The following is a 24080-nucleotide window of genomic DNA, read 5'->3' as shown; positions in this document are numbered from 1 at the left end:
CCGCGTGGGTATGGCCGACCCGCTTCGGCGGTGAAGAACTGTTCTGGACTGAAGCAAGAATGGCGCAGTGACAGATGAGTGAGAGTCGGTGGGAGGTCGCACACTGTGACTTTGTTCGTTCGAAGATGACGGGCGAGGAATCCGCGCGTGACGTGCAGGACCTGCGAAGAAGCGCGAACAGTTGTAGAGCCTCTTCGTACGCTGGCACATATAGTGGGCATTCCCCGTAATTAACCTATGCGCGTTTGTTCTTCTGAAGCCTCTTTCTGGAAGGCTGTGCACCTGTCTACCGGCTGGTGGGCAACCTGCCCAGTCATATACTAATATATTCTAGCAAGCTGCCAATCGTGTCAGGCGCCAGCTCAATTAATCGCGAGAGGCTTCTCGGGAAGAACTATCAAGGTCGCAACCCAACTCAAGCAACTGAAGCCCTGCCGATGGTAGCGCCTGGCATAAAAGGGTTGTTGCGCATTTGTGGACCGCTGCACAACTGTGCCAGGAGTGGCACGAGGGCTCCGTCAGAGCTATGACTGCAAAGCAGAGAATGCTCAGTAAGGACATTAACCCACTATAGCTATCCGAACAACTGTCATCCGTGGATACCGGGTCTCAACACTGGAACCGAAGTGAAAACGCAGCTGCTAGCGGACATAATTCGCACTCGCCCGACTTGCGCAAATCGACCATCGTTTTTTAATTCTCTCATTAACAAAGAAATCTGGCGCGTTTCTCACACATTTCTGCCGTTTCTTTGTCATTCTTGGATGGCACGGCCTTAAATGCTTCTGAGATCTGAAGCGGAAAATGTCTCCGTTTTTTTTTTTCATACATTGAGCATACTTTGACGATATGGGGTGAATTGGATTTCGAACTACGATTGAAATATATTTTGTGCAAAAAAAGAATAACGGGAAGTGAGATGGAGACTAACCGGACGGGTACCCGTCCTCGATGTCTCTGCATGATCACGTCCCAGTCTGATGTCAAGCGCTTCCCTTTTCTTTAACTAGTAATCCAGACCAGCAGAATAAACTTGGATAATTTTTTCTTGTAGCGTCCAGTGCAGAGAAAATTTCTGCAGCACACAGAGGAATGAGAATCCCAGCCATTCCGAAAATATGTGCTGGGTGCGATGTGCGACTGGTAAAAACAAAAAACAAAAGATGGTAAGATGGTTTGGTTTATGGGGTTTAACGTCCCAAAGCGACTCAGGCTATGAGAGACGCCGTAGTGAAGGGCTCCGGAAATTTCGACCAAAAAAAAAAAACAGTTGAAAAGTACTTTGCGTCCTCTCGAGACTCGCGTTTTCGCTCGCTTTTCAGACATACAATGGCTAGATTTTCCACCCTCTTGTTCGCCATTTTATCCCGTCCATCCCCATCACTGGCGAGTCATGAGAATAAAATACTCTTTTGCATTTGTATTGAATACACGGAATAAATTACGTGATGGTGGGATTCGAACCAATGCCTCCTCGAGGCTATAGCCTTACGCCTAAACCAGTAGGCGCTGCGATTTTTTTCTATATGCCTGGACTTTTGCCTAGCATGACAGAACACCTAAAGACGGCTTACATGAAAATGAGAATTTATAGAGATAACATTAGGGACCATTAAGGCTGGTTTCCGGATTATCATAATCATAGGCTGGACAACTCCCACTGCAGGGCGAAGACCTCCCCCATGTATGTCACAATACTAATCCTATGTAGCGCCAGTGAATTCTTGCGGAACGCACACATGAAATGATAAGATTTTTCGGTAGGGACGCATGAAGAAGTTGGTGTTTCAGCGCGTTGGCGAACATCAACAGCGCTGTACGGGCTGGCTAGAGATGGGAAACTTCCATATATAGCACTGCCCTTTCAATACAGACGTCAGCGCCAATTCATCCCATAGCGGCTGGAATGAAACCAACTTCAGCGTCGTATCGTTGCAATTTCAAATCTCTCCAGCAGGAAAAAATCTTCTTCACCGAAGAGGTTTCAAACCGCCAACAGTGAAAACAAAAGAACTTCGTTTTCCCGTGCATCAAACAATTCGGCCAACGACCAGCCTTTGCGGTGCGGTCACGTCGAGAATTTCATCTTCTAAACATCAAATCCCCTTCAGTCACCGCGTGCGCTGAAGTAGTGTAAACCGAAACTAACTAGAGTTCCCTATCCCAGGGCTAACTGCCGCTTTCACGTTTGGTTCCTCACTGGAAGCGAAAAATATAATTTCATCTCCTTCAACGCTGAGAGTGAGGGCATATCCTGTGTCAGCTCATCCTTTCTTGCAGTGTTGGTTTATTGATGAGCGAAGGCATCCTGACAAATATGATGACTAAACATTGGTTATCCTTCATGGAAAACATTGAAGTTCTGTTAATGGAAGATCGCAACGACTGCTGGCGTTAAAGAAGAGCTATTTTTGTTTGGGAATGGACGTGTTGCTTCCTTTTAGACTAGTCGGGTCTCACAGCTCCCGTATAAGACTGAACTCGTGTTTGGACGAGGTTACCTTTCGTTAAGCGCTGGCGCCATGAAACGCTCACCCTGAGTGAGGGGCTGTGCTCGGCCAGGTGGGCGAAGAACGCTCGCGGAAAGTCTGCCTCCTCCTGCTCTTCGGTCGATGTGTCCGCGGCACGGGTGATGTGCAGTTCCACGATGTTGGCATCCACGTGGGACTGCAGGAGGCTCTGCGCCTGTCGAGCCTTCATCGGAAACGTCACGCGGATCACGCGCCGCAGGGAGCGGTCGCGTGCCACACGCCACCACCGCCGACATACGCTGGAATGAAGAGTCATGCGCTGGTATTGTCGCATTCTTTCATTTGACACATATGTAGGCGGAAACGTATGCGTGAACTCTAGCCGAGGGAAAGCTCATTAACTCCGGTGGTGAAGAGCCGTTAATTCTCCGTCGTAGACCCTGAATCGATTACAGTGAAGCTAAGGGTGCTCTGACTTGCAGAGCGTTCAGACAAGTTCTGCGTAAAGAATACCGGATGGGTGATCTCCATCAGTACTTAGAACTTGACAGTGTAGAAATAAAGACGTGGGAATTGAGGCATAATGTTGTGTTGACGCTTACTGATGCAGTCACTGCTAGCGGAATTTCCCACTTTCTAAACGTTTGCGGAATACATTGCCTGGGTCTGATTCCTGCTACGCCGCCCTTGCACTTCCGTCGCCACACGGAGAGAATCATTCGTCGCTAGTCTCAAGCCATGGTTTTCGCTATGATGATTACTGGCATTTCTGCTATTGTAGACAAGAGTGCATAGTACGTTCGGATGACCAACCCCGGAGTGGCCTCCATACTAAAGATGACATCTTGTACATCCATTTCATTCCCTGCATCGAGAACACGGACACGACTGGTGAGTGGCTAGCAGGTGCGCCCGTCCAAACAGGAAATCCTGACTGATCGCTAATTACTGATTTCCTGCACTTTTTGCAGATGAGCTTGGTAGAAAATCCCGAATGGTCGGTAGTTGCCCGCGTTATGCACCTTTTCCATTTGAGCTTTGTGCATCCCATTCTCCCCAGGAAGACCAGCTTCCTCGCGCTTCAAGGCAACCCTGGCGTCTATATAACACTGAGATGCAGAGGAAGCTCCCGCAACGCGCACCCAAGCTGCAAAAGAGTATGAGAGTCGAAACTGTGGAATCGCAGCTAAGTATGATCTCCTGCGCACTGTTACACAGATAGGGAGTGATTGGGCGGTGAGCAGCCGCGCTGCACCTTTGTTTCAAAACCTGACGCAAAGCTTATGTGCCAGTATTTGGTCCCCGGTATTATGTGCCGGTATTTGGTAATCATCAAGTTACTGAGGGAGGCAGTCGAGCACAGCAATGGGACATCCCGCCAGTAACGAAGGAGCAAGTAAAGAAAGCCTTAGGTGCAATGCAGAGAGGGAAAGCAGCTGGTGAGGATCACGTAACAGGAGATTTGTTGAAGGACGGAGGAGAGATTGTGCTACAAAAACTAGCCACCCTGTATACGCAATGCCTTGTGACCTCGAGAGTACCAGAAGCTTGGAAGAACGCTAACATTATCTTAATTGATAAGTAAGGAGACGTCAAGGACTTGAAGAAATACAGACCGATCAGCTTATTGTCGTTGCCTACAAGATATTTACTAAGGTATTCGCTAACAGAGTCAGGACAACCTTGGACCTTAGTCAACCAAATGATCAGGCAGGCTTTCGTAAAGGATACTCAACTATAGACCACATTCACACTATCAATCAGGTGATAGAGAAATGCGCAGAATATAACCTACCCCTATATATAGCCTTCATTGATTACGAGAAAGCGTTTGACTCAGTGGAAACCTCAGCTGTCATGCAGGCATTGCGGAATCAGGGTGTGGAAGAGTGCTATGTGAAAATATTGGAAGGTAATTATAACGATTGCAGAGCTACTATAGTTCTCCATAAAGTCAGCAATAAAATTCCAATACGGAAAGGTGTCAGGCAGGGAGACACGATCTCGCCAGTGCTCTTCACTGCCTGTTTACAGGAGGTATTCCGGGGACTGGAATGGGAATAGTTGGGGATAAGAGCTAATGGAGAATACCTGAGTAATTTGCGATTCGCTGATGACATTGCCTTGCTAAGCCACTCAGGACAAGAACTGCAAAGCATGATCAATTAGTTAGGCAGAGTAGAACGGTGGGGCTAAGAATTAACATGCAGAAAACCAAAGTAATGTTCAATAGCCTAGCAAGGGAACAGCAGTTCGCAATTGGTAGCGAGGTCCTGGAAGTAGTAAGAAATTATGTCTACTTAGGGCAGGTAGTGACCGCAGATCCGGATCATGAAAGGGAAATAACTAGAAGAATAAGAATGGGGTGGAGCGCATATGGCAGGTTCTCTCAGATTATGAATGGTAGCTTACCAATATCCCTGAAGAGAAAAGTATACAACAGCTGTATCCTACCGGTACTCACCTATGGGGCAGAAACGTGGAGGCTAACAAAGAGGGTTCAGCTTAAGTTAAGAACAACGCAGCGAGCTATGGAAAGGAAAATGATAGGTGTAACGTTAAGAGATCGGAAGAGGGCGGAGTGGGTGAGGGAACAAACGCGGGTTAATGACATCCAAGTTGAAATCAAGAGGAAGAAATGGGCTTGGGCAGGGCATGTAATGCGAAGGCAAGATAACCGCTGGTCCTTAAGGGTAACGGAGTGGATTCCAAGAGAAAGCAAACGTAGCAGGGGACGGATTTCAAGAGAAAGCAAACATAGCAGGGGACGGCAGAAAGTTAGGTAGGCGGATGAGATTAAGAAGTTTGCGTGGAATACAGTGGCGGCAACTGACAAAGGACAGGGTTAATTGGAGAGTCATGGGAGAGGCTTATGCCCTGCAGTGGGTGTAGTCAGGCTGATGATGATGATGATGATTTGGTCCCCACCTTGTTTCCAAAGACACGTCTGCTGCTGGCCTTTCGGCAGTGACAACGAGGAGACGACAAGCTGACGACGAGAGGTGCAGGAACATCTTTAACATCTCTGTGTTCTTATTTGCAGAGGAATTTCTGCAGCTTCCTCAGTGCTCAAGCGTTGAGATATTGCAAAGATGGTGTGAACTATCAGATCTACGCAGGGCGCTCGTTTATTTCATGCGTCGAAGCGTAATGGAGAATCCAAGACGAAGGAGGCTGTTGGCTGTTAATAGCTCCCACTAATTACATTGTCGTTAACAGCGACAATGAAGGGTTGAGCAGCGCTAGATGTGCTGTTCAAATAAACTGGAAAGCGAATTTCGTGCTCAGCGATTCAGTGCCGCCCCGGCATGGTTGGCCTGACATGCTTCGTCCAAGCTGCGAAGCATCTGTTGGAAGGTGGTGCACTGCGTAGCAGTGACAGCCGACTTACCGCGCGCAGGCGCATACTTCGTCGAAAGACGTCAGGTATCCCAAGACCTTCAAGAGAAGGCTGTCCGGCAGATGCTCGATTTCCATGGCCAGCGCTTCTTCCTTCTCAACGTCCACGCAGCGCTCTTCTTCCACTTAGAGCTGAGCCGTCGGAAGAATGATGCGATCGAGCAGCACGATTCCGTTGTCACATCGACAGCACTTACGTTGTCGTCAAAAGAAAAAAAAATACTCCAGGCTTCACTGTCACGACATTGCCTGTTTGGTCATGAGGTTGCGTTCCTTTGTGACGTCATCTCAAGCGGCCCACAGTGTGAGCAAGGTGCCCACCGTGTCGCTGCTCATGAGCCTTACGGGGGACTCGGGAAGAGCCACCATGGTCTCAGAAGCCCCACCGGAGGCTATGTTTAAAACAGCCGGCTGCCGGGACAGTGGTCCTCCACTTAACCGACACACCACGTGGTATGACTACCCGCCATCTGTGCATGTGAGTGATTGTCTCAGCGTCATGAAAACCACGTGGCAACAGTGAAACAATCATATGGGGCTCCCAGCTTGAAAATCTGAGGACCCCAAAGTTATTAATCATGGCCACTGCCAAAAATTTGGTAGTACGTCCACCCTATGAAATGTATTTAGGATGGTTAGTAGGGATAAGTGCGTGGATTAGGATGGATTAGTGCGTCGGCTGAGCGTAATCCTGTTTGATGATGTAGTAGTAGTATTTATTTGGCCATATTATGCAATATAAAATATGCCCTTGAGGTGAGGCTAAGAGGAAGACCAAGAGTGCCTCCTGACGAGGCCTACGCCCCGAATGATACATCTTGAAGAAATGTGGCCCAATGAACGAAAAAAAATAAACACTTTCAAAAGAATTAACAAAATTATCACGACAGAAATAGAGAACAATGATAAACAGTGCAAAATATGCCGAAGAACAATTAGCAGTTAGCAAATATGCTAAACACTTTCAGGATATGGCCATTCGGATTGAGAAGGAAACAACGCGCAAACAACTAAGTAATCAGGGTTAGTTGAAATTTGTACTTGCATGAAAAGAATCTTGTTTTCTTTAAAACGCACATACACTTTGACTTTGTACAGCAGCTTCAGCAAGAGACTGATAGGTATTGCAGAAGGTTACAATTTGGCTATGTGTAGTTTTTATTTCGTAGTTAATTTTAGGTCTTGCAGTGGATAGTGTAACCGCACGTATACCATATGTAACATTTCTTGCGCAAGAAGCTTTTTGGAAAGACCTGATATTGTGCTCAACTTTATGAAAAATATGAACAGCCAAACTCAACTGAGCAATGAGGGTGCCGAAAAAGCACTGCGAAACGATTTGATAATATAAACTGCGCTCGCAGGGTGTGCGAGTGACGGCTTGAGAGCGTGTGTCTTCAAATAGCATTCGTCAAATGGAATGTGAACAGAACGCGTGTGCCCAGGCGTACGGTGCCGTGATCGGCGAATCTACGCCATGGCCCTTGTACGACCACCTCGACCAGCGGATAACGCGACTGCTGGGCCAGACTAAGCCATCGAGTTTGTCTGAGCGGCGGTGTGGTCTATTTGGAAAGTTAACTGCGAAGTACGCAGTGGCGTGGGAATGTGACTTATCCTTTCTTCAGCGCATGCGAAAAAAAAAAACTATCGAACAAAAATGACGCAATGCCACTAAGCCTCATTTTATGCCTCATGAATTCTATGGACGAGGCCAGAAAACGATGCGCGGATAAATTTTCCGACACAACCAGCGCTCGCTGTTGGCGTGGACCGTTTGAAAAAACATTGAAAAAGGTGCTATACTTGAAATAAAAAACGCAGGAGTAAAGGTATAGTAAATGCGAAACAACCAAATAGTAAGGAAATGCTTACACAGACGTCGTTGTCTTCGACACATATGCTGTCAAAACCTTTCCACTGGGCTCTTGATTGGGGAAGATATGATGATTTTAAAATATTGTTTTTGGTTTGGAAAGTAAACAGAGTAAAAGCATTTCAACGTCTCGTAGCGTAAAAAGATGAAAGTGGGACGTATTCGCCTGTTTAAATCTTTAATTTGCTTTTCGCAACTTTAAGCAAGGAACGCAAGCGAGCAACCTTATTTCGGGCTTCGTCGGCGGTGCATCGACTACCTGGTGTGAAGCAAGGTATTTAAATACAAACCGTAAAAAGAGGTCATGTTAATCAGGGAAGATTTAGTACAAGCGCGAATAACTTCTCATCGGAGGCAGGAAGACTGTGACTCTTTATCAACCTCTTCGCTATTTTCTCTCCAGGAAATAAGAGAGCAAAAATTTCGGTGAGCATCACATCACACCCAATCAGGATATGGGGTATGGTTGCCTGTGTATGCGTTGGAGACTGACGTGGCGATTCTGTTGTTGGGATTGATGCTTGTGTCATCTACGAGTGTTCGTGTGTTGATGTTCGTTTCCTGCAACGATATTGCAGCGAATCTGTGCGTTGTTTGCTCGTGCACACTCCAGGCCGTTGGCAGGCAGCTTTGTAATTTTCTGTGTGACGTGTGATGCCCCCAGATTCAGCTCGGTTGATCGGTGCCACGCGAAACTTGCTCCATGTTTTTCAAGATTCTTGTCGTTGCTTTTGGTTGCTTATCTCGAAGGTTCCTGGCCAGCTTCAACTTCAGTACGGCCAAGAACTGCAGGCATTCACGACGACAGCCGAGCACGCCTGTGGCTATCGCGGCGACCGAGTCATTCAGTTTGTGTGCGTGAGTCAGCCGAATACACAGTTGGTTTTGATGCCTTTCTCGGTGTCTCCCTGACTGTCGGGCTGCCGTAACCACTACATGAGTGTATGAATTATTAATATTTATTTATTATTAATTAAGTTTATTGTTATTAATTGCTAGGATATGTCGGCGGATTTCTGTCATCAAAACCGTGTTCGCAGCGTTTGTGCGAAAAATAAAGAGATATCGTCTCAAAAGTGATTATAATCGAAGCAGGATGATGTGAGGATACGGCACAAAACGTTTGGTGCCGATCTGATCATTAGTTAATTAATTAGAATCAAAGAAGGGACCAAAAGTGGGCATGGCTGCGCCTGGAGTGGCGCGAAATTTGAATCGCCGCCAGTGCTGTACCACGTGACGTACGACGTGATTAGCCCACGTGACCGGAAAAGTAGGCGGAGCCAAGTCTCGGCGCGAAATTTGTATGCAGCGCTGTGGAATCAGCGAATTGCACAGATTCCCTCAGTCAGATAATTACGCAGTCGATGAGACTTCGATACGTGATCTATACGTGACCGATGAGGGATCGATGAGTGACCGATAAGTGATTGATAAGTGATAATAAGTAACTGATGATTAACAGATAAGTGTTCGATAAGTAACTTATACGTGATCGATACGTGATCGATATATGATCGATGAGCGAATTAAGTGGACTGTTGTGTATGCGATATTTAAATAGGAATTTATTAGTAAAGAGAAACAATTAGGAGCAAAGGGAGGCAATTAGGGGCAAAGACAGGCGACGAGTGCCGAGGAGGCGTCAGTGCTTTCGCATTACTCCAGTGCGGTTTCCACAGTGCCCGCTAACGTTTTTTTAAGTCTGGCTGGATGGCGTAGTCACGATACGCAGTCATCTTCACCTGACAGGAGCTTTTGGATGTTTGATTGGTTTACTGCTGTTTAACGTCCCAGAGCAACTCAGGTTATGAGTGACGCCGTGGTGAAGGGCTCCGGAAATTTCGACCACCTGGGGTTCCTTAACGTGCACTGACATTGCACAGTACACGGGCCTCTAGAATTTCGCCTCCATCGAAAATCGGCCGCCGCGGCCGGGATTGAACCCGCGTCTTTCGGGTCAGGAGCCGGTCGTCTTGACCACTAAGCCACTGCGGCGGGGCTGACAGTAGCTTTTGTTGAATTACGAATTGTATTTAGTTTGATTAGAGATTGAAAACAGGTTCCTAACAATTTCACTTATTACATAGCCTTTGGTGACGATGATATCTAGATATTTAAGGGGAAGCCTCTGCTGTATATAGGTATTGGAGCGCGCAAAAAATCACGGACGCACAAGAATTAAAATTTGACGAACTGATTCTCCCGCAAGAATTGAAAGTATTTTGAAGCCAAGTCGGCAGCTTACCAGTACCCCCAAAAGAGTGAACTAAATAGGTGTTTATTTGCAGAAATAACAAAGTGCACTATACATCGAAGGGATTGGCAGAACAGAAAAATGAAATGAGGAGAACTGTGCGGCCTATGGAGAGAAAATGGCAGTGTCAACAGAGGCAGTTAGGAGAGAACCAGGTAGTATGTAGAAAATAAACACATGGGACCATACAGCCGAGGGCATTGATTGTAAAACATTTTATTCGCCGGAAAGAGCTTGGTAAGAGGTCGCGTTAAGTGGTCGAGAGTACGCAGCCCTCGACGACTTTGTCAGCCCACTCCACCGCCAAAACTTGCGTTCTGGGGTTAGAGCTAGCCAGCACGGTCTCCCACCGCTCGAGAGAAGGAGCAGTAACTAGATCACCCGGAGGTGGCTCTATTTTGCAGTCCCACAGGATGTGATCATAGGTGGCTCGTTGGCCACAGTGTTTACAATTTGGGTTGTAAAGATCTGGATAAATGTGCGCGAAGAGTGATGGGGTGCGTATCGATCTCGTCTGTAGACGACGCCACGTAACCTCTTGTTCTTTAGACAGGCTTTTGTCCGGAGGAGGGAAAATTCTCCTCTCTAGTTTAAAATGATTCGTGAGATCATATGTGATCATGGAGTCCTTCGTGAAATTCAGGGAGCCAGACTCATCCACTGCCCGGTCGACGAAACCTCGGGCTTTATTGTGGGCTGCCTCGTTCCCCGGATTCCCCGAATGCGCTGGGACCCATATCAATTCGGTATAATTTGGTGAGAATTTGGTTGCGTTAAGGATTCTAAGGGAGGTGTTTGTAATTCGCCCTTTTGCGAAATTATTGATACCCATTTTGGAATCGCTGAGGATGATGCTCTCTTGGGTATGCGCTAGGGCGAGGGCTATAGCCGCCTCTTCTGCTGTTTCAGAGGATTTCGTTTTGATTGTTGCCGAGACGATGTGGTCACCATTCTCGTTCACAGCCACAATTGCAAAGGCATTGGTATGTTTGTATTCTGCCGCATCTACTTAAAGTGTTCCAGCGCACTGTCTGTATTTATTATGTAAGGCTTTTGGTCGTGCTTGTCTTCTACCCTCATGGTGTAAGGGGTGCATGTTTTTGGGGAGTGGTTTGATTAGTAGGGCCGTCCTAAAGTCGCGGGGTAAGTCTAGTTTAGCATCTTTATTCGTAGGTTGGAAGTTAATTCCGAGCCTGGTAAGAATACTCCTGCCAGTTCTGTAATTGGCTAATCTCGCTTTTTGAGCCATTAAATGGGCTTATTTCAGTTCATTGTAGGTGTTGTGTGTTCCTAACCTCATAAGCCTTTCGGTTGAGGCATTTAGTGGGAGTCCTAACGCAGCCTTATAGGCCTGCCGTATCATGCTATCCAATTTGTCCATTTCTGCTTTCGCAAATTTGAGATAAGGGGTGGCATAGAGTATCCTGCTTAGCGCAAAGGCCTGCACTAGTCGGTATAAATCTCTTTCCCTCACCCCTTGTCTGCGATTAGCTATGCGGCGGATTAATCGCGCCGTCGCTTCTACCGTGCGTTTTAGCTTAGTGAGTGTGTCAGTATTCTTTCCATTTGTTTGTAAATACAACCCAAGTATTCTCATGGTTTGTACCTCTTTGACAGATCGTCCATTAACATAGACGTTTATGTGCGGGGGGGGGGGGGGGGGAGTCGAGGTACGCCTACCTCTTTGTTTACGACGGATCACGAAGAGTTCAGATTTTTGCTCAGAGCAAGTGAGGCCGGATTACCATGCGTATGCCTCAATGATGCCCACTGCTGCTTGGAGTGTGTCTTCTATGTAGCCTTCGCATCCTTTGGTTACCCAAAGTGTGATGTCATCTGCATAGAACGTGTGATGTAGGTCTGGTATTTGTGCCAGTTTGGGGGGAATCTTGATGAGGGAGAGGTTAAAAAGGAAAGGGGACAGGACGGAGCCCTGTGGCGTTCCTTTACTTCCTAGTGTGATTGGGGCAGACTCTATTGTTCCGACCGTTATCACTGCTGTTCTGTTAGTGAGGAAGGATCGGATGTTAATCTCTGACAAGTTTGTCAAAATGGCTTTGTGGGCGACGTTGTCGAAAGCTTTAATAAGGTCTAAACCAATTATTGCTGAGGGCGATAGAAATTTTATATTGCCAATTTGAAGGATTCCTCCGGCCGTCTTATTCGATAGAGCTTTCGTCTCCGATAGGCCGACATTTCATCGTAGTCACTGTGATGCAGAATTCCCGTTACAAGACCCCGCCGACAGGCCACCAAAAGATGATGGAGAATGCGCCTTCTTTGAACCATTAGGTGCCGCGACCCTCAGCTGCATATTGGGCACTACCAGGAAGGCAAAACGGCCTCACCGCCCGATGTGTGCGTTCTCGTTAAGAACTTCTGCCTCGCAAAGACCACGTACCTTCTCGTCGTTCCCAACAGTCTTTGAGGAGAAGGTACGCAGGCTTCCATCGACGACCCACCCGACCACTAAGTAACTCGTGTTTACCTGCGCCCTACACCACTTCCTACGCAAGTACTACTGCACCCCGCAATAAAGCGATGCCGCACGTTATGTAAAATACATTTTGAGGTTTTAAGCGTGAAAAATGCCACATACTAAACCAGTAGGCCTTCTCAAGTTAATGCCGTAACCAACAAGACCATTCCAGCAGATCGGCATGGAACTACTCCAGCTGTTTACGACGTCGTCGTCCGAAAACAAAACCTTATTTGCGGCGGGTGACAACCTCACCTAAGGCGTCAAACCAAAAACGCAACTAAAACGGCACAGCAGCAGAAATATCGAAACTCCTCGTGGAACGTATGCTGCTGCGACATGATCCCCATCTTCCGGAAGTACTAAATACGAACTGCGGAATAGCGTTTAGGGTAGAGATGACGCAAGCCTTCTGGCGCTGCAATCTGAGAAGCCTGTGGAGGACAGTCCTCCATGCACAAAAGGTCCACTGAGCGCTCGAACAAGACCATCGCAGACATGCTTGACATGCCGACGGAGAAGACACGACCTGGGATGTCGTCCCCTTTTAAACTACCGTCAGCTACAAAGCAGCAGTAGAGAAGACAACCCAAATGACGCCTTTTCGGCTAATCCACGGCACGGAGGCAGCCACCACGCTCAATGCCATGCTCCCAAATGTCACAGAAAAAGAGAAGCTTGACGCCAATGCCTACCTACAACATGCAGAGGAAAGCCTGACAGCTTGCCGGGCTACAGATCCAAGATCAGCGGCATACCGGCGTCCTAATCTACAACCTACGGGGACGCCGGCTCAGTGCAGAAGCCAAATGACAGACGCGTGGCGTGGGCACCAACCTGCCGTTAATAACTTAGCGAAAAACTGTTACCGCGTTATTTTTCACACCTTAGAGGGATAGGTGAATTGGACTACGAAGACGTTCGCTACAGAACGACAGCGTTTCAGCGGCGCTGAACACGGCCAGAAATGGTTATGTCGTGCATCTGAAACACTGTGCAGGCAGTAATGGAAACTACTGTTTTCATTTCCAGGGTGTGTTTCGGGTCTTTTATTACGATCGCTGATGTACGGTGGTGTTTGCATTCTCAGCGTTTAGTTTTGCTATCTGTCGTTGTGCGTTGCACTACCATGAACAGACGGCCGCTTCAGTCGTTCAGTGGTTATGGAACTCGACGAGAACCCCAGGTGGTCGAAATTATCCGCACCCCTCCAATGCGGACATCTTCATAGAGTAAGTCGCTTTCGGACGTTAAACCATATGAACCAAACTATCGCACCCTTGAGTGCAACCCCTGCCGCGCTTGAAAAACGGGAAGAGGGAAATCCCGCCCTCCTTCCGTAGGGGAGAAGAGGGAAAGGCCGGAAGGCGGCTGCCAAAGGAAGAACATAAAACCAAAATGAATAACAATGACAGGGGTAAAATGACTGGCTACCCGACTTGTTTGTCAGATGCCAAAGCGGAGAGGGACATCCCTTTTTCCACTTTTAGGGGAAAGGAGGTGGAGGTCCGAAGTTGGCTGCCACGGGAAAAACCCAGGGGTGGGTGCAGTGGAAGGAGATCTGACGCAGGAGGGCTAATGCGTAGCGTGAGGAAGGTGAACACGGGAACAACCCGGCGTGTGGCTACCATAGAAGGTGAAGGGCCAATCAGCGAAAAATAATAAGCTTTCGCTCATCAACGCTCTATGGATATAACCTTATGTGTTCAAGCAAAGAAATTAGCTAATGCTAAAGCATTGTCATCGCGTCATAGCACTAAGAACCCCCTAATTTTTCGGTTCGTTTCTTCTTCATTCGGTTCAAATTTCAGCCTTGATTAGAGTGTACAGAGCGCAAGGTTTTAGTGGAATCTTGGAGACAAACTACTATCTCCAGTAATTTTAATAAGCAATATTTAGCGTTTATGCGCGCAGGGGAGCAAAACACCGAAGCACATCTTAATTGACTGTCTCAGACCAGAAAAGTGAACGAGGGAGGAGGAGCCTCAGGGACCTTAACCAACGTTGCGAGAGGAGGTTGCGCCGGAGGACGCATTGAAGTGTACAAGGAGACGCATTCAAAAGCTCAACGACAAGTAAAGAATGCAGTCGCGTAAACCATTTATTTCCGTCTGCCGAAAGAACGAAGGCGACATATCGAGCACTGTTTTTATCGTGTGTGCCAGCTCGTAAGTAAGAACGTTTTTGGTCCGAGAAGTTGTAATTGTTTTCTTTTTCTGATCATTTAACAACCTTTTGACTCGAAGAAGTATTCTCTCTTGACCCATCGTTACCTGAAGAGTTCTAAAACGCGAAGGTGCGGTTACCCCGTAGCGGGTATCGCAAATTTTCTTGACTGGTGAATAGCAGAATGACGTGAGGAAAGAGGCAAAACACGGAATTCTCTAGCAGGTGAAAAATGTGGTCTTATTCAAGACAGAAAAAAAAAGGAGGCTTCAAACCTTTCCACTTGGCGGACCACCGAGCTTCAAGTTCTGAATGAAATCACACGTGAAGTGCTGGCAGAGGGGACTCGCTTGGTCGGTGCTTGGTAAAACCTCGAAATGGTTGCACGAACTGGGCAAGGCATTTCGCAGGCGGTACGCTACGCGGTGCGTAATGTGGGGGCTGCTTACAGCGAGCCACTGCAACCGGGGAGCCATGGCCAACAGCTTGTAAAGGTGCTCCACGCCCACATATGTTGCCCTAAGGCAGATGTGTGTTAGAGATAGCTTTTGGCTCAACTTCGCTCGCCTGTAGACCGTTTCGAATGCTTTGCCGGTAAAAGCCGTGTGTCCCAGGAACAAAACACGAAGGCTCTGACCGTGTAGTAGAGCCATCGCGGCACCCGGGTCCCTCACGTTTGTGCGCTCAATGTCCAACACGACGAGGTTGGCGATCACGGGCAACATGTCAGTCAGGATTGAATCGTTGAACAGGCAGGAGCCTTCGATGCTGAGGGCACGAAGTGACGGGAATGGTTCCAGCATGGGGAACCCGATGGGAGACGTGAAACCGCAGTCGGCGAGGTCCAGGAGCTGAAGGCCGCGTGGGTATGGCCGACCCGCTTCAGCGGTGAAGAATTGCTCTGGACTGAAGCACGAATGGCGCAGTGACAGATGAGTGAGAGTAGTTGGCAGGTCGCACAGTGTGACTTTGTTCGTTCGAAGGTGACGGGCCAGGAATCCGCGAGTGATGTACACGACCTGCGAAGAAGCGCGAACACTTGTAGAGCCTCTTAGTACGCTGGCACATATAGTGGGCATTCCCCGTAATTAGCCGTTGAGTGTTTGTTTTTCTGAACCCTTTTTCTGAAAGGCTGTGCACCTGCCCCCCGTGTGGTGGGCAGCCTGCCCAGTCATATAATAATATATTCTGGCAACCTGCCAATCGTGTCAGGCTTTACCTCAATTAATCGCGAGAGGCTGCTCGGGAAGAGCAATTAAGGTCGCAACCCAACTCAAGCAACCGAAGCCGTGCCGATGGTAGCGCCTGAAATAAAAGGGCAGTTGTGCATTGCTTGACCGCTGCACAACTGCGCCAGGAGTGGCATGAGGGCTCCGTCAGAGCTATGACTTTAAAGGAGAGAATGCCCAGTAAGGACATTAACCCACTATCGCTATCCGATCAACTTCCATCCGAGAACATTGGATCTGAACTCTGGAACCGAAGTGAAAGCGCAACTGCTAGCGCACATAATTCGCACTCGCCCGATTTGCGCAAATAGATCATCGTTTTTTAATTATCTCGTTCACAAAGAAAGCTGGCATATTTCTCACACATTTTTGTCGCTTTGTCATTCTTGGATGGCACGTTCTAAAATGCTTCTGAGATCTGAAGCGGAAAATGCCTTGTTTTTTTTTTCTATACTTTGACGATACTTTGACGATATGAGTGAATTGGTTTTCGAACTACGATGGAAATACATTTTGTGCAAAAAAAATAATACGCGAGAAAAGAAAAGGAGTCGAACCGGACGGCTATCCGCCCTCGATGTCTCTGCTTGATCACGACCCGGTCTGATGTCACGCGCTTCCCTTTTCTCCAACTAGTAAAGCCGACCAGCAGAATAAACTTGGCTAATTTTTTCTCGAAGCGTCCAGTACAGAGAAACTTTCTGCAGCACACAGAGCAACGAGCGTCCCCGACATTGCGCAAATATGTGCTGGATGCGATGTGCGACTAGCAAAAAACAAAAATAGTTTAAAAGTACTTTGCGTCCTCTCGAAACTCTCGCGTTTTCGCTCGATTTTCACTCATACAACGGCTAGATTTTCCACCCCCTTGTTCGCCTATTTTATCCCGTCCATCCGCATCACTGGCGAGTCATGAGAATAAAATACATGTTCGCATTTGTATAGAATATACGGAATAATTTACGTGTTGATGGGATTCGAACCAATGCCTCCTCGAGGCTATAGGCTTACGCCTAAACCAGTCGGGCGCTGCGATTTTTTTTCTTTATGTCCGGTCTTTCGCTTAGCATGAAAAAGCACCTAAATAAGGCTTACGTGAAAAGGAGAACTTAAAGAGATAACATTAGTGACCATTAAAGCTGGTTTTCGGATTATCATAATCATAAGCCTGACTATGTCCACTGCAGGGCGAAGGCTTCTCTCATGTTTGTCACAATATTAATCCTATATAGCGCCAGTGAAGTAACCCGAGACGCACACATCAAATGATAAGATTTCTCGGTAGGAACCCATCAAGAAGTTGGTGTTTCAGCGGGTTGGCGAGCATCAACAGCGCTGTATGGACTGACTAGAGATGGGAAACTTCCATGTATTGCACTGCCCTTTCAATGCAGAGGTCAGCGCCAATTCATCCCATAGCAGCTGGAAGGAAACCAACTGGAGCGTCGTATTGTTGCCATGGCAACGGTCGCCAGCAGGAAAAATCTTCGTCACCGAACAGGTTTGAAACCAACAACAGTGATAACAGAGCAACTTCGTTTTCCCTTGCCTCAAACAATTCGTCCAATGCCCAACCTTTCGCGCTGTGGTCACGTCCAGAATTTCATATTCTAAAACATCAAATTCCCCTTCAGTGACCACATGCGCCGAAGTAGTGTAAACCGAAACTAACTGGAGTTCCCTACCCCAGGGCTAACTGCCGCTTTCACGTTTGGTTCCTCACTGGAAGCCAAAAATATAATTTCACCTACTTCCTTGCCGAGAGCGGGGGCAGATCCTGGGGCAGCTCATCCATATCTTCCAGTGTTTGTTTATCGATGAGCGAAGGCATCCTGGTAGATATGATGACTAAACATTCGTTATCCTTCATGGAAAACATTGAAGTTCTGTTAACAGACGATCGCAACGACTGCTGGCGTTAAAGAAGTGCTATTTTTGTTTGCAAATGGACGTGTTGCTTCCTTTTAGACTAGTCCGGTCTCACAGCTCCTGTATAAGACTGAACTCGGGTTTGGACGCGGGGACCCTTCGTTAAGCGCTGGCGCCATGAAACGCTCACCCTGATTGAGGGGCAGTGCTCGGCGAGGTGGGCGAACAACGCTCGCGGAAAGTCTGCCTCCTCCTGCTCTTCGGTCGATGTGTTCGCGGAACGGGTGATGCGCAGTTCCACGATGTTGGCATCCACGTGGGACTGCAGGAGGCTCTGCGCCTGTCGAGTCTTCATCGGAAACGTCACGCGTATCACGCGCCGCAGGGAGCGGTCGCGTGCCACACGCCACCACCGTCGACATACGCTGGAATGAAGAGGCGTGCGCTGGTATTGTCGCATTGTTTCATTTGACACATATGCAGGCGGCAACGTATACGTCAGCTATAGCCGAGGGAAAGCTCATTAACTCTGATGGTGAAGAGCCGTGAATTCACCGTCGTAGGCCCAGAATCGATTACAATGAAGCTAAGGGTGCTCTGACTTGCAGAGCGTTGAAACAAGGTCTGCGGAAAGTTTTCCGGATGCATGAACTCCATCAGCGCTTACAACTGGACAGTGTAGAAATAAAGACGTGGGTATTGAGGCATCATGCTGTGTTGGCGCTTCCTGATGGCGTCGCTGCTAGCGGAATTTCCGACTTTGTGAACGTTTGCGGTATACATTCTCTGAGTCTGATTCCTGATACGCCAACGTTGCACGTCCGTCGCTACAGGGAGATAATCATTCGTCTATAGTGCCAAGCCATGGTCTTCGCTATGGTGATTATTGGCATTTCTGCTACTGTAGACAAGAGTGCATAGTACGTAGTGCATAGTGCATAGTAGTGGCCCCCATCCTAAAGATGAAATCTTGTAGAGCCATTACATGTCCTCCACCGAGAACCCGGACGCGACCTGCGACTGGCTAGCAGCAGCGCCCTTGGAAACAGGAAATGCTGACTTATCGCTAGTTACTTATCGTATGCACCTTTAGCAGATGAGCTTGATAGTAAATCCTGACTTATCGGTAGTTGCCCGTCTTATGCACCTTTTGCAGATGAGCTTTGTGCATCCCAATCTCCCCAGAAAGACCAGCTTCCTCGTTCTTCAAGGCAACCCCGGCGTCTATATACCACTGAGATGCAGAGGAAGCTCCCGCAACGCGCACTCAAGCTGCAAAAGAGTATGAGAGTCAGAACTGTGGAATAGCAGCTAATTATCGTCTACTGCACACTGTTACACAGATAGTGAGTGATTGGGCCGTGAGCAGCTGCGCCGCAGCTTTGTTTCAAAACCTGACACAAAGTTTATGTGCCGGTATTTGGTCCCCGCGTAGTTTCCAAAGACACGTCTGCTGCTGGCCTTTCGGCAGTGACAACGAGGAGACGACAAGCTGACGACGAGAGGTGCAGGAACAACGTTAACATCTCTGTCTTCTTATTTCTAGAAGAATTTCTGCAGCTTCCTCAGTGCCCAACCGTTGAGATGTTGCAAAGATGGTGGGAACCATCAGATCTACGCAGGGCGCTAGTTTATTTCATGCGTCGAAGCGTAATGGAGAATCCAAGACCAAGCAGGCTCCTGGCTGTTAATAGGTTACACTAATTACACTGTCGTTAACAGCTACAATGAAGGGTTGAGTAGCGCTAGATGTGCTGTTCAAATAAACTGGAGAGCGAATTTCGTGCTCAGCGATGCAGTGCCGTCCCGGCATTGTTGGCCTGACATGCTTCGTCCAAGCTGCGAAGCATCTATTGGAAGGTGGTGCACTGCGCAGCAGTGACAGCCGACTTACCGCGCGCAGGCGCATACTTCGTCGAAAGACGTCAGGTATCCGAATACCTTCAAGAGAAGGCTGTCCGGCAGATGCTCGATTTCCATGGCCAGCGCTTCTTCCTTCTCAACGTCCACGCAGCGCTCTTCTTCCACTGAGAGCTGAGCCGTCGGAAGAATGATGCGATCGACCAGCACGATCCGTTGTCACATCGACAACACTTACGTTGTCGTCAAAAGAAAAAAAAAATACTCCAGGCTTCACTGTCACGAAATTCCCTGTTTGGTCATGAGGTTGCGTCCCTTTGTGACGTCATCTCAAGCGGCCCACCACAGTGTGATGGAAGCTGCCTACCATGTCGCAGCCCATGAGCCGGACGGGGGCTCGGGAAGGCCCACCATGGCCTCAGAAGCCCCTCCGGAGGCTGTGTTTAAAACAGCCGGCTGCCGGGGCAGTGGCCCTACGCTTAACCGCCACACCACGGCGGTGATTGTGGTATGACTACCCGCCATCTATGCATGTGAGTGATTGTCTCAACGTCATGAAACGACGTGGCAACAGTGAAACAATCATACGAGGCTCCCAAATTTAAAATCTGAGGACCCCGAAGTTAGGAATCATGGCCACTGCCAAAAATTTGGTAGTACGTCCACCCTATGAAATGTATTAAGGCTGGCTAGTAGGGATAAGTGCGTGGATTAGGATGGATTAGTGCGTCGGCTGAGGGTAATCCTGTTTGATGATGTAGTAGTAGTATTTATTTGGCCATATTATGCAATATAAAATATGCCCTCAAGCTGAGGGTAATAGGAAGACCAAGAGTGCCTCCTGACGAGGCCTACGCCTCGAATGATATATCTTGAAGAAATGTGGCCCAATGGACGAAAACAAAAGTACTTTCAAAAGAATTAACAAAATTATCACGACAGAAATAGAGAATAATGATAAACAGTGCAAAATATGCTGAAGAACAATTAGCAGTTAGCAATTAGCAAATATGCTGAACACTTTCAGGATATGCACATTCCGATTGAGAAGGAAACAACCCACAAGCAACAAAGTAAACAGGGTTAGTTGAAAGTTTTACATGAGGAAAAGGAATGTTCAGTTTTTTTATTAAACGCACATACACTTTGACTTTGTGCAGCAGTTTCAGCAAGAGACTGATAGGTATTCCACAAGGTTACAATTTCGCTTTCTGTAGTTTATATTTCGTAGTTGATTTTAGGTCTTACAGTGGATAGTGCTAAGCACCTATACCATATGTAACATTTCTTGCACAATAAGCTTTTTGGAAAGACCTGATATTATGCTCAGCTTTATGAAAAATATGAACAGCCGAACTCAATTGAGAAATGAGGGTGCCGAAAAAGCACTACGAAACGATTCGATAATATAAACTGCGCTCGCAGGGTGTGCGAGTGACGGCTTGAGAGCGTGTGTCTTCAAATAGCATTCGTCATATGGAATGTGAACAGAACATGTGTGCTCAGGTGTACGGTGCCGTGATCGGCGAATCTACGCCATGGCCCTTGTACGAGCACCTCGACCAGCGGATAACGCGACTGCTGGGCCAGACTAAGCCATCGAGTTTGTCTGAGCGGCGGTGTCGTCTATTTGGAAAGTTAACTGGGAAGTACGCGGTGGCGTGGGAATGTGACTTATCCTTTCTTCAGCACATACGAAAAAAAAAACTATCGAACAAAATGACGCAATGCCACTAAGCCTCATTTTATGCCTCATGAATTCTATGGACGAGGCCAGAAAACGATGCGCGGATAAATTTTCCGACACAACCAGCGCTCGCTGTTGGCGTGGACCGTTTGAGACAACATTGAAAAAGGTGCTATACTTGAAATAAAAAACGCAGAAGTAAAGGTACAGTAAATGCGAAAAAACCAAATAGTAAGGAAATGTTTACACAGACGTCGTTGTCTTCGACACATATGCTGTCAAAACCTTTCCACTAGGCTCTTGATTGGGGAAGATATGATGATGATTTTAAAATATTGTTTTTGGTTTGGAAAGTAAACAGAGTAAAAGCATTTCAACGTCTCGTAGCGTAAAAAGATGAAAGTGGGAGGTATTCGCTTGTTTAACTCTTTAATTTGCTTTTCTCAACTTTAAGCGAGGAACGCAAGCGAGCAACCTTATTTCAGGCTTCGTCGGCGGTGCATCGACTTCCTGGTGTGAAGCAAGGCGTTTAAATACAAACCGTAAAAAGAGGTCATGCTAATCAGGGAAGATTTAGTACAAGCGCGAATAACTTCTCATCGGAGGCAGGAAGACTGTGACTCTTTATCAACCCCTTCGCTATTTTCTCTCCAGGAAATAAGAGAGCAAAAATTTCAGTGAGCATCACATCACACCCAATCAGGATATGGGGTATGGTTGCCTGTGTATGCGTTGGAGACTGACGTGGCGATTCTGTTGTTGGGATTGATGCTGGCGAGATCTGCGAGTGTTCCTTTGTCGATGTTCGTTTCCTGAAATGATATTGCAGCGAATCTGTGCGTTGTTTCCTCGTGCACGCTCCAGGACGCTGGCAGGCGGCTTTGTAATTTTCTGTGTGACGGGTGATGCCCCCAGATTTATCTCGATTGATCGGTGCCACGCGAAACTGCTTCCACGTTTCTCCAGATTCTTGTAGTTGCTTTTGGTTCCTTACCTGGAAGGTCCCTGGCCAGCTTCAACTTCAGTACGGCCAAGAACTGCAGGCATTCATTACCAGGACAGCCGAGCACGTCTGTGGTTATCGCGGCGACCGAGTCATTCAGTTAGTGTGCGTGAGTCAGCCCAATACACAGTTTCGTTTCGATGCCATTCTCGCTGTCTCTCTGACTGTCGGACTGTCATAATCACCACGCGAGTTTATTAGTGCCATAAGATTACTAGGCTATGGGGCGGCTTTCTCTCATCAAAACCTTGTCCGCAGCGTTTGTGGGAGAACTAAGAGTGATTATAATCGAAGCAGGATGATGTGAGGATGCGGCACAAAACATTTGGTGCCGATCGTATCATTAGTTAATTAATTACAGTAAAAAAAGTGACCAAAAGTGCGCACGGCCGTCTGTTGTGGCGCGAAAATTGAATCGCCGCAAATGCTATACCACGTGACGTCCCACGTGATTAGTTCACGTAACCGAAAAATTGTGCGGAGCCATACAACGGCGCGAAATTTGAATGCAGCGCGGTGGAATTGGACGAATTACACAGATTCCTTCATTCAGATGATTGTGCAATCAATGAGAGATCCATACGTCATCGACACGTGATCGATAAGTGGTCGATGAGTCACCGCTAAGTGATCGATAAGTGATAATAAGTAATTGATAAGTGATCGATGTGTAACTGATAACTTATTGATAAGTAAAAGAGATGTGATCGATAAGTAACTGATTAATGATCGATGAGTAACTGATAAGTGATCGATAAGCAACTGATGCGGGATCGATATATGATCGATAAGCCAATTAAATCGATAGTTGTGTGTACGCTGTAAAAAGAAGCATTTATTACCAAAGAGAAGCAATTAGGAGCAAACATAGGCAATTAGGAGCAGAGAGGTAAATAGGAGTAACGGGAGGCAATTAGGGGCAAAGCCAGGCGACGAATGCCGAGGAGGCGTCAGTGCTTTCGTATTACTTCAATGCGGTTTCCACAGTGCCCTCTAACGTTTTTAAGTCTGGCTGGATGGCGCAGTCACGATACGCAGTCATCTTCAGCTCACAGTGGCTTTAGTTGAATTAGGAACTGTATTTAGTATGATTAGAGATTGAAAACAGGTTCCTAACAATTTCCTTTATTACATAGCCTTTGGTGACGATGACATCTAGATTTTTTAACAGGAAGCCCCAGCTTTATATAGGAGTTGGAGCGAGGAAGAAACAAAATTACGCACACATAAGAATTCAAATTTGACGAGCTGATTCTGCTGCAATAATTGCAGGTTCTTTCAAGAACAGTACCCCCAAATGAACAAAACTAAATAGGTTTTTATTTCCGTGTAATAAATTAACGGGGACAATAGTTAGAAGGGATTGGCAGAACAGAAAAATGAAATGAGGAGAACTCTGTGGCCTATGGAAAGAAAATGGTAGTGGCAACAGAGACAGTTAGGAGAGAACCAGGCTGTGTGTAGAAAATCAACACATGGGACAATCCAGCCGAGGTGAATAGAAACTTAACATTGCCAATTTGAAGTATTCTTCCGGCCGTCTTATTCGATGGAGCCTTCGTCTTCGATAGGTCTACATATCACCGTAGTCACTCCTATGCGCACTGCCTGTTACGAGACCCCGCCGACGGTCCACCAAAGATGAAGATGACTGCGTCTTCGAAAGCGCTAGCGATTTGGGACCATCGCCGCGCTATGATTCTCAGCTGCATATTGTCCACTATCAGGAAGGCAAAACGGCCTCAGCGCCCGATGTGTGCAGGCGTAAACTTTTCTGTAGTTCT

At 47.3% G+C, this 24080-nt stretch overlaps 2 protein-coding genes across 2 annotated transcripts in view; one reads left to right on the top strand and one right to left on the bottom strand.

The window, feature by feature from the left end:
* Positions 1-24080, top strand: part of LOC149352844 (tachykinin-like peptides receptor 99D) — a 194143-nt gene that overhangs the window by 40721 nt on the left and 129342 nt on the right. The gene's annotated exons all lie outside the window — the stretch shown is intronic.
* Positions 14918-19726, bottom strand: LOC149352845 (uncharacterized). Its single transcript, XM_089585122.1, has 3 exons — positions 19641-19726; positions 17937-18171; positions 14918-15667 (listed from the first exon to the last, which is right to left on the bottom strand). Exons 1-3 carry the CDS (start codon positions 19724-19726, stop codon positions 14918-14920), a joined length of 1071 nt encoding a protein of 356 aa, XP_089441248.1.

Source organism: Amblyomma mixtum, chromosome 3 (assembly GCF_055824585.1).
Source record: "Amblyomma mixtum isolate Tamu chromosome 3, ASM5582458v1, whole genome shotgun sequence".
Lineage (NCBI taxonomy): Eukaryota > Metazoa > Arthropoda > Arachnida > Ixodida > Ixodidae > Amblyomma > Amblyomma mixtum.
The sequence above is the reverse complement of the archived record's forward strand: the minus strand, read 5'-3'. Positions and strand labels throughout refer to the sequence as shown.